The sequence below is a fragment of the Dipodomys ordii genome, unplaced genomic scaffold (genome assembly GCF_000151885.1).
Source record: "Dipodomys ordii isolate 6190 unplaced genomic scaffold, Dord_2.0 Scaffold13, whole genome shotgun sequence".
NCBI lineage: Eukaryota > Metazoa > Chordata > Mammalia > Rodentia > Heteromyidae > Dipodomys > Dipodomys ordii.
The window spans coordinates 10,772,193-10,782,741 of NW_012267229.1; the positions used below are offsets into that span (position 1 = coordinate 10,772,193).

General features: G+C 56.3%; 1 protein-coding gene across 2 annotated transcripts; it reads left to right on the plus strand.

Annotated features, from left to right (window-relative positions):
* Positions 1-300: 300 nt before the first annotated feature.
* LOC105981753 (leucine zipper putative tumor suppressor 3) lies at positions 301-9,834 on the plus strand. 2 transcript variants are annotated; one of them, XM_013011067.1, is made up of 5 exons: positions 301-388; positions 4,647-4,810; positions 5,330-5,803; positions 6,122-6,976; positions 7,290-9,834. In XM_013011067.1, the coding sequence occupies exons 3-5, from the start codon at positions 5,348-5,350 to the stop codon at positions 7,986-7,988; spliced, it is 2,010 nt and encodes a 669-aa protein (XP_012866521.1). In that variant the 5' UTR covers positions 301-388; positions 4,647-4,810; positions 5,330-5,347; the 3' UTR covers positions 7,989-9,834. The 2 variants fall into 2 exon arrangements, with proteins under 2 accessions (XP_012866521.1, XP_012866523.1); XM_013011069.1 differs by lacking the exon at positions 301-388 and adding an exon at positions 4,305-4,366.
* The last annotated feature ends 715 nt before the right edge of the window (positions 9,835-10,549 follow it).

The following is a 10,549-nucleotide window of genomic DNA, read 5'->3' on the forward strand; positions in this document are numbered from 1 at the left end:
TGAGAGAGAGAGAGAGAGAGACTGGGGGCTGAGCCCAGAGCGCTTGGTAGGGCGAGAAAAAGCTGGCAGCCGAGGAACTCAGCGGAATTTTGGCGCCTCCGAGCGGGCGAGACCGTGGGGGTCCCAAGTGTCAACTCGCGTGCAGCGACTACGGGGTTAAGGAGCCCCGCCCCAGCACGGGGATTGGCGGCTCCGGGAGGCGTGGCCTGAGGGCGGGCCCGCGTTTGCCGCAGCCGCTGGTGGGCGGGACCCGGGCGGGGAGCGGGAGGGGCGCAGAGCGGAGCCGGGCCCGCGCCGCGCGCCCCGCCGGGCGGGCTTCGGACTGCACCAGAGAGCCGAGCCGGTGGAGTCCACGTCGGAGACCCTGCGCCGGACCCCGAGACAGCGAGTAAGTGGGGCTGGCCCACCGCGGCGCCCCTCCCGGCTCTGACCCGCCTCCGTGTCCGCTGCACTGCGCGACGCGTCTGGCTGGACCCGTAGCTGGGGAGGGGGCGCGTCCCGCTGCTAGGGTCCCGGGGGGAGGGGAGAGGAGATGAGGCTGATGATGTCATGGATGCTTCGCCTGGCCAGGGGGAGGTGGCGGCCGGAGGGGGTGCGGCCCAGATTATGTCACCTCTTCCCTCCGCGCCCCGCCCCCCGGGGCCACGCGCGTTGTCCGGGAGCCCGAAGAGGTGCGGGCGGGATTTCCCCCACCCTGGAGACCCCCTGGCACCTCTGCTAATGGCCTGTGGCCGGGGTCTCTCTCTATTGGCGCTCTGCGCTGTGGGCTGATGGTGAATGGCGAGCCCTCCTCTCCCCCACCCCCCGCACAGCTGAGGCTCGCGTGTGCGTGTGCGTGTGTGTGTATGTATGTATGTGTGTGCTAAGATGTGAGGGGGGTGCGCTGTCTGCTCCCTCAGTCCTGAAACCCGGCTTCATCAGAGCTGGGATGGAGGAGGATAGGGTCTCTTCCCCTTCGGTTGCTCATACCTCCCAGGGAAGATGGATCTTCCCTCATACATCCCAACCAAGAAGTTCTGGAGATCTCTGCACCCCAAAAGGTCCAATAGTACCCCCTGAATCCCTTTCCTTCTCAGTCCTTCTACCTGGAAGCCCTTCCTGATTCCTGTTCGGATTAATTGCCTATTTGCACAGTTCCTAACATTCCCATGTGCATTTGCCCTGAATTTTCTTCATGTCAGAGTCTAAAGACCCCCTAAGATATCATTCGTTCCCCAAGAGTACCCACAGGCTAGCCTTGGGAAGGTCTCAGTGAAATAACCCTAGGGTATCCTGAGCCAAGTGCTCCAAGACCCCTGGGGTATCAGGGATGCTATCCCAAGATACAGCATTTGGACTGGTGCCAGAAGGATTAGGATGGGCAGAAAGCTGAGAAGAGGTTGTGTGTGGAAGAGAGGCTCAGATCAGGAGAGACAAATGCAGGATGGGCACCAGGACAAGCTGTGGGTCCTCTGCTGCAGGCTCTTTTTTTGGGGGGGAAGAGAATTACTAGATATTTTACCCATGATACACTTCTTAAAATTCCTGCAAGGTAGGTGTGAGAATCTGAGGTGAAATCACCTGTATAAGGTGATGTCGAGCTGCGATTTACACTTGGAGCTGATGCCACCAGAACTACATTCCCTGTGCTTAACGCTGCTTATGGAAAGATTTGGCTACAGCAGGGACAAAATTGGCTTTGCCCTTTAGAAAGAGTCCCTAGCAGCACCTTGGGGAGGGGGTGGAGAAAGCCAGTGAGGAGACCCCAGCAAGGGTGTTGACAGGGACCCTGCTAAGACCTTCAGGATGTGGAATGGGTTGGGCTTGGGGGCTTGAGATCTCAGGTGTTGCTAGGCAGGGTGGTCACTGTGGGTTGGAGGGACTTGCATGTGTGACTCCCCCACCCCCATGGGGTCTCCATTTGATCTTTTTTGTGGCTGTTAACTGCTGTGTGTAATGTCACCAGCACTGACGGTTGATGGAACAGGGATAATCAGGCAAAAGGCTGCTATCCCAGTGTGATGTCATGAGACTGGACCACCTCAGGATCTTGGCCCACAAATGAACTTCAGTCCTTCCTTTCTGCTCAGTTCCCATTTGTCAGGGAAATGTATCCTTCTCCTTGTCCTTCCAGCTCTGTGCCAGGGTTATTGAGGAAAAGTTGCAGGAGCCCAAGCTTGGAAGAGGCAAAAGATAGGGTATGTTTACAAAGGGTTGACCATGATATGTTAGAATTAAGGGGAGCAAGGCTCCAGGAGTGAATTTCTCAAATAGAGCACAAAGAAACTGAAGCTCAGGTCCTGGGACCTTGTTTTCATGCAAGACTGTAGGGCAGAGAAGCATAAGACCATTGTCCAACCTATGGCCCAATTCTCCTTTCCTGGATCTTAAGAGTAGGTGATGCTGTCTGTTTGTATTGCACGTTATGTTTACATCTCCCCAGACATTATCCCCATCATTCATGATCAAGATCATTTCTGAGGGCTGGAAAAGTGGTTCAGTGATAGAATGCTTGCCTTGCATGCCAGAGGCCCTTGGTTAGATTCCTCAACACCACATAAGCAGAAAAAGCCAGAAGTGGCGCTGTGGCTCAAGTGGTAGAGCACTAGCCTTGAGCTGAAGAGCTGAGAGACAACGCCCAGGCCCAGAGTTCAGGCCCCACAACCGACAACAACAACAAAAAATCATTTCTGAGGTTTTTTACACCTAAGCCTGGTACAGCCCCCTTGGTAGGCCCTTGCTTAGGTCTGCCTAGGATTAAATAATCCTTGCCTTTGGTATATCAGCATACTCAAGTTTCTGCCATATTTAATATTTAATTAAAAAAAATTTTTTTGCCAGGTGCCAGTGGCTCACACCTGTAATCCTAGCTATTCAGTTGCCTTATTTTTTTTTTTTTTAAATCCAGAGCTGAGGACCAAACTCAAGGCCTTGCACTCGCCAGGCAGGTGCTCTTCCACTGAGCTAACCCCCCAACCCCAATCCTAGCTACTCAGGAGGCTGAGATCTGAGGATCACAGTTCAAAGCCAGTCTGGACAGGAAAGTCCATGAGACTCTTATCTCTAATTAACCACCAGAAAACTGGAAGTGGCACTGTGGGTCAAGTGGTAGAGCGCTCACCTTGAACTAAAGAGCTCAGGGACAGCGCCTAGACCCAGAGTTCAAGCCCTATGACTGACCCCCAAAAAAAATTTTTTTAAAGCCCTTGGATCCCAAACCTCCTTAAGTGACAGCATTCTCTGGCCTCTTTTTTTTTATAATTTTTTTTTTTTGGTCCGGTCATGGAGCTTGAACTCTGGGCCTGGGTGCTGTCCCTCAGCTCTTCAGCTCAAGGCTAGCACTCTACCACTTGAGCCACAGTGCCACTTCTGGCTTTTTTCTTTTTGCTTATGTGGTGCTGAGGAATCGAATCCAGGGCCTCATGCATGCAAGGCAAGCACTCTACCACTGAGCCACCTTCCCAGCCCCTGGAGCACAAAATTTAATGAGACAGTTCTGTCAGGGTGGTGCACCTGTCTGCTCTGCACTTCAGTTGTGCCCTAGCTGCCTCTCATGCCCCAGCCTAGTTCCAGCTGAACTGGCCCAAGGGGGGAGGGCGGCAACTTGCCTTTCTCCACACCTTTGAGGGCAGCTGAGAGAATGGAATTCTACAAGGGTTATAGATCAACTTACTGGTAAACTTTCCCACCATCTAGGGCTGTTATTACTGGCATGATCAGAAGACACTGAAGGGCAAGCTCCCTTGGTCTGGAGTCTGATAGGAAGGACACAGCATGTTAACTAGGCATGAGTGTAGCGTAGTTTAGAGCACTGGAGGTAGTGCCACCAGGGCCCCTCACCTTAGAGAAAGGGAGGGGCTCCCTTCCTGGTTTCTGCTGGGATTGGGTGTTACAGTTCTGAAGGGTGACCCCTCTGATTTCTGACACATGCATCTAAGCATGTAGCCAGCAGCTGGCACTGCTTAGTGCACTCCATTTAGCTGGATTATGCAGATTTCTGAGACAGGTGAGGACCTGAAACAAAAGAACCGGGAAGTGGGGCTTCTGGGAGCGCTGGTAACTTGAGGCCCAGCTCTCCTCCCCACCCCCTCCCCGCCCTTTCTGTAGGCTTTGGGAGAGGGGACACACACACACCAGAACTGACTCTGGGGACTTTACTGTGAACTGAACAGGGGTCAAGGTCCACAGGGAAGGGGGAGGGGGTAATCCAGGAAGTCTTCCTGGTGGCAATGCATTCCTAGCGTGGAGGGGCGGAATCCTCAGGGTGCTGGTGGGTGCTGAGGCCCCACCCACCTGTGGGCAACGCTGGTGGGGAGGGCGGCTCCCGCTGCTGGCGGGGGACCCCGGGCCTCCTCCAGCCTCCGCCTGCCGGGGGGACCACTACGTGGTACAGATCTCGGGGCGGGGGTCCCTCCCTCGGGCTGGCCCCGTGCAGCCCAGTTGGGAAGACTTCCGAGAGGGTTCTCTTGTCACTCCGCTGCCCGCCGCGGCCCGGGTGCGTGGGTCCGCATGCTCACCGCTGCGCCCGCGCCAGACCCCGGCTTGCGCCGCAGCCGCGGCTCCGCCCAGCCCACCCGGAGACCCCGGTTCCGCGCGCGCTCGCCGCCTCCCGGCGCCTGGCGCGCGGCAGCTGGGCGAGGTAGGTTCTTGTTCCTCCCATTTCGCAGAGGAGAAAACTGCAGTCCAGGATGACTCGGTCAGCTCGTCCGAAGTCGCGCCGCTGGTTCGGGCCGAGCCCCGACTGTGAGAGCGAACCACTCGGCCCCTACAGACCGGGCCTCGGAGTGTCCCAGGCTTGAGGACCCATTGGCCCCCCACCCCCCTTGGAAAGGCAAGGACAGTAGTGAGCTTCCACCCCTGCCCCTGACTGCAACACCTTAGGTTAAAGGGGGCTGGGAAGGACCCCACCGTCAATATTTGGATAGGGTTGTTATGTCTCCCCTTTAACTTGTGAGGTTCCCTATCTGATTCATACTGCTCTCCTTTTCCCACCCCATCTCCCCAGTCCTGAGGTTAGGATATAGAGGCCCAGACCTAAAGAGCCCCTAAATGCTGGGAATTGCAACAGAGAGGGTCACTGAGGCATAGAGGCTCATGATGGATGGGATGGTTGAGTGGAGTACTAAACTGTGCCCAGGCGGGAGGGTTTGTGCATGGCGTCCTGGGGTATCAAGCAGCCCACATTACCACTCTTCACCCTATTCCTTCACCTTGGATGGCCCCGAGATCTTGTACCCATTGTAGGCAAGGGGACACTGAAGGGCAGAGTGGGATAGGGGCTGAATGCCTGGGGGTGGCTTGGCACTGGGAATGGGGTCTGATCTCTTTGCTTTCCCACCTGTGCCCACAGTGCCCCCCTGGCTTAGTCATGGCGAAGCTGGAGACACTGCCTGTGCGTGCCGACCCAGGGCGGGACCCCCTCCTGGCCTTTGCCCCACGGCCTTCTGAGCTTGGCCCTCCAGATCCCCGCCTGGCCATGGGCAGTGTGGGCAGCGGGGTGGCCCATGCCCAGGAGTTCCCCATGAAGAGCGTGGGCACCCGCACAGGGGGTGGGGGCAGCCAGGGCAGTTTTCCTGGCCCCCGAGGGAGTGGTGGCGGGGCCAGCAGGGAGAGGCCCAGCCGCTACCCCTCAGAAGACAAAGTTCTCGCCAACTCCCTCTACCTCAATGGCGAGCTGCGGGGCAGTGATCACACAGATGTCTGCGGCAATGTGGTGGGCAGCAGCGGTGGCAGCAGCAGCAGTGGTAGTGACAAGGCCCCACCACAGTATCGTGAGCCCAACCACCCACCTAAGCTCCTAGCAACCTCGGGCAAGTTAGACCAGGTCAGTCACCAGAGGCTGGGAGCCTCACAGCATCATGCTGGGGGGGGGGGGGAGATAGCCCAGAAAGAAGGGTGAGGTGGGCCTTCTTGGGGGCTGGGCTGGGATGCTGAGGAGTGGGGCCCTAAGTGTTGCTGTTGGATCTAAGGCAGAGAGATCTGGCTTAGGAGAGAGCTAAAGTGAAGACAGACATGAGGAGCCTCTGGGTGGGGATCTAGTAGGAATAAAAGGTGGTGCTCGGACAAGACCAAAGAGAAGAGGCTGGGGCCAAGCTAAGGTCTTCTTCTGATGTCTGCTCCCCCTTCTCTTGCTTTTATGCAGTGCTCAGAGCCACTAGTTCGGCCATCAGCCTTCAAGCCTGTTGTACCCAAGAATTTCCATTCCATGCAGAACTTGTGTCCCCCACAGACCAATGGGACCCCTGAGGGACGACAGGCCCCAGGTGGCCTCAAGGGAGGACTGGACAAGTCTCGGACCATGACTCCAGCGGGGGGGAGTGGAGGTGGTCTCTCAGACTCAGGCCGGAACTCACTCACAAGCCTGCCCACCTATAGTTCCAACTACAGCCAGCACCTGGCCCCCCTCAGTGCTTCCACCAGCCACATCAACCGCATTGGCACTGCCAGCTACGGTAGTGGCAGCAGCGGTGGGGGGTCAGGCTACCAGGACCTGGGCACGTCTGACAGTGGACGGGCCTCCAGCAAGAGCGGGTCATCATCATCCATGGGGCGATCAGGCCACCTGGGGTCTGGGGAGGGCGGAGGTGGAGGCCTACCATTTGCAGCTTGCTCACCACCCTCGCCCAGTGCACTGATCCAGGAGCTGGAGGAGAGGCTGTGGGAGAAGGAGCAGGAGGTGGCAGCTCTTCGACGCAGCTTGGAGCAGAGTGAGGCTGCTGTGGCCCAAGTGCTAGAAGAGCGGCAGAAGGCGTGGGAGCGTGAGCTGGCCGAGCTGCGACAGGGATGCAGTGGGAAGCTGCAGCAGGTGGCCCGCCGTGCCCAGCGTGCCCAGCAGGGCCTACAGTTGCAAGTGCTGCGGCTGCAGCAGGACAAGAAGCAGTTGCAGGAGGAGGCGGCCCGGCTGATGCGGCAACGGGAAGAGCTAGAGGACAAGGTGGCCGCCTGTCAGAAGGAGCAGGCCGACTTCTTGCCCCGGATGGAGGAAACTAAGTGGGAGGTGCGGGCAGGGGGTTTGAGCCTTCTCCATCTCCCCTTCCTTCTGTTCCTCTAGAAAACCCCATAGCAGTAGACCAGAACTGTCACGGGAGGAGTGAAAGGAGTAAGGGAACCAAATCAGTTGAGTGTCTGATTCTCTGAGATCAGCCATGTCCATCCTGAGCCCTGCAGGTTGCCCGGTGTGTCATCCCCGTCTGTCTGAAGTGGACTGAGGCTGGCAGGGAAGCTGGGTGCCTCTGGTGCTTGAGCTGGATTGAGGGTTGAGCAGAGCTTTGTCTTTACTCTGGTTTCTCTTCCTACCATTCCCTGCCCAGGTGTGTCAAAAGGCTGGTGAGATTTCCCTCCTGAAGCAACAGCTGAAGGACTCACAGGCTGACGTGTCACAGAAGCTGAGTGAGATCGTGGGGCTCCGCTCACAACTGCGGGAAGGCCGAGCCTCGCTGAGGGAGAAGGAGGAGCAGCTGCTCAGCCTGAGGGACTCCTTCGGCAGCAAACAGGCCAGCCTGGAGCTGAGTGAGGGAGAGCTGCCCCCTGCCTGCCTCAAACCGGCGCTCACCCCTGTAGACCTGGCTGAGCCACAGGAAGCCCTGGCCACCTGTGAGAGTGATGAGGCCAAGATGCGTCGACAGGCTGGGGTGACGGCTGCAGCCTCCTTAGTTTCTGTGGATGGGGAGGTGGATGCTGGTGGGGAGAACGGGACACGGGCCCTGCGGAGGGAGGTGGGGCGGCTGCAGGCCGAGCTGGCAGCTGAGCGGAGGGCCCGGGAGCGCCAGGGTGCCAGCTTTGCAGAGGAACGCCGAGTATGGCTGGAGGAGAAGGAGAAAGTAATCGAGTACCAGAAGCAGTTACAGCTGAGTTACGTGGAGATGTATCAGCGCAACCAGCAGCTGGAGCGGCGGCTGCGGGAACGTGGAGCCTCAGGGGGTGCAAGCACACCTACCCCCCAGCATGGGGAGGAGAAGAAGGCCTGGACCCCCTCTCGGCTTGAGCGCATCGAGTCCACAGAAATCTGATCCTTCACCTAGGCACATGGCCTTCTGACAAATACCTTGTTGGAAGGCCTGAGGTCCTAGTATCCCTTTCTCTCCATTTCCCTTCCCCATGTCCCCCATATCCCCAGACCAAAGAGGTTCTCAAAGCAGCTGTGACCAGGCTCCTCCCGCCCCCCCCCAGCTTTAGCACTGCCCTCATGGGCAGCCACGTGGACCCCTCCTCCCAAGGAGGGCATGGGGGAATCAAAGTGCATGGGTTTGAGGGCCCAGGCAGCAGGGAGTGTGCTCCCTTTCTGGGAAGCCCATTGTTGGAGATGGAGGCAGCAGGCCTGTGTGCCAGGAGATGCCCCAGCCCTTCTAGGGGGGTCTGGGATGCTGCCGTTGGCCACCTTGTGTCCAGTTTCTGTACTCCTAGGCTGTGCAGCCTGAGGGGGCCTGCACGGGTCTGCTGATGCTGACAGATCCTGGGCTCCCAGTCTCTCTCCTTCATGTGGTTGGTTTTCCCCTCCCCGGGGGCAGATTGGCAGGACAAGAGGGAGCAGATGGCCTGCCTGTGGTTGAGAGGGCTACCTGCCCAGCCCCTCCCCCCAAGGTCTCTTGGGCTCAGGCATCAGAGCCTGGCCTGGTCCTGAGTGTATGTCTCTATGTGTGTGTTAGGGGAGAGAAGGGTTGGGGCTGGAAGCTCAGTGCCCAGGACAGATCTGCCCTCCTGTTCTTAAGGAAAGGAGGAGGCTTCTTAGCTCTACCCTTACCCTTCTGGCCAGAATTCTGCAGGGCAATAGCCCCCCCTCCCCCCCACTGCTTGGCTAACCCCACACCCAGGACCACTGTCCAGCTCTAACTACAGCTACTAAGTGCAACCTGCCTCTCAGGCACTACCCTTGCCCAGTTTCTGAGGTCAGATGAGTGTCTGTGATGTCTTCCTGTGTCTTCCTTCACTCACTCCCCACCCAGCCTCCTGCTTTCACGCTCAGAACATCATCTTCCCAGGCTGCCTTTTCCTCAAAGTCTCACCTTTCTTCTAGTAGGAAATTCTGCTTGACCTTTGGTGCACTGCCCACTTCCCAGTTCTACTGGCTCAAATCTGAGCCTGAGGCCCTTGTTTTGGGGAAGGGCCAGAGCAGGTAGGATGTGATTGCCCTTGAAGAACAAGGCTGGCCTGAGAGGAACACTGACCTCTTGGTTCCTTGCCAAGCTCTGAGTTGGCTCAGTATTTGCCCAGGGAGGCCTGGGATGGCCATCAGTAGGGGTTGGAGCAGCCAATGTCACTTCCTTCTCTGGGGTCCTTCTCAGAGTCTATCTCCCCAAGATAGGAAGGGAATTTCCCATTTCCCTTCTAAGAAAGTAAATTTCTAATTCACCAGCAATAAAAATTGGAGGAGGCTTGGCCCTCAGTCCTTGTATTTCTCTTTTTCACTCTCTCTTCCACCCCCAAAATTGAGTTTGGGGGGCAGAGTGGAGAGAGTTGGCAACTACTGTGAGCAAGTCCCCCAGCCCCTGACCAGCCTCCTCCCATGACTGGTGACTGTTTAATGAGCTGTGCAACCCCCACAAAACAGGAGTGCCCCTTTCATGGCCTCCAACCCTCTGCACAGCCCCTTCTGGGTGGTCCTCATCAGGTTCCTGAGCTGGATGGGAGGCTATCCTGGCAACCACTGCCTACTCTACCCCACTCCTCATTGCACCTGCCCCAGAACCTGGGCCTGGGCCACAGGGACTGGGAGAAAAGAAGGCATTAGTAGGAAAATAAATAAAAAAAAATATGAACAGACTCAGCTTTGGGATGTCCAACCACAAAATAAATTATATATAAATATATATAATATATATATATATATCTACCATATGTGATGGAAAGACTTTTTGTTTTCTTTTCCCAAAGAAATAAAATGGAGAAAGCCTCTTGAATGGCATTCTGTGGCCTGATTGTGTCTTTGCAGGTGCAGGAGGTAAGGTCTAGCAGTGGAGAGGGCAAAGCTGGAGTAAACATTTCCCAGGGGAAGCATGAAACCAGAGGTATTCACTGGGCCCTACTAGGAGGTTGGCCCATGCCCAAGCTCCTGTGCACTTCCCCCAAGTTGGTGTGTGTGTGTGTGTGTGTGTGTCTGTGTGTGTGTGTAGAATAATTTCTATATTTCTACCCAATGGGGCTTTCTCTTTGGCAACACTAGATACAGCCTGAACTCATCTAAGCCACTTTACAGTGACTGGCATATTGTTGAGGGAAGAAGGTATAAAAGGACAGAATGGGTTTGCAATTAGTAACAAAATGGATCTGGTAAGTGTGGTGCATAGCAGTGAGTTGTCCTTTTCCAGAATTGCTACTGTCCTCAAAGCCACACAATCAAGAATGTGTTTTGCTGTAGGAAACACAACTTGATTTACAGAATCTTTTTTTTTTCTGGTCCTGGGGCTTGAATTCAGGGTCTGGGTTCTGTCCCTGAGCCTCTCTGTACTCAAGGTTAGCGCTCTACCACTTGAGCCACAGCACCACTTCCGGCTTTTTCTGTGTATGTGGTACTGAGGAATTTAACCCAGGGCTTCATGCAAGCTAGACAAGCACTCTACCACTAAGCCACATT

What these genes read in the sequence shown, in the direction of transcription:
- LOC105981753 (XM_013011067.1), top strand. Translation starts at nt 5,348, where the DNA reads ATGGCGAAGCTGGAGACACTGCCTGTGCGTGCCGACCCAGGGCGGGAC. An exon ending in CCTCGGGCAAGTTAGACCAG is followed by an intron (nt 5,804 to 6,121) that starts GTCAGTCACCAG and finishes GCTTTTATGCAG; the next exon opens with TGCTCAGAGCCACTAGTTCG. An exon ending in TGGAGGAAACTAAGTGGGAG is followed by an intron (nt 6,977 to 7,289) that starts GTGCGGGCAGGG and finishes TTCCCTGCCCAG; the next exon opens with GTGTGTCAAAAGGCTGGTGA.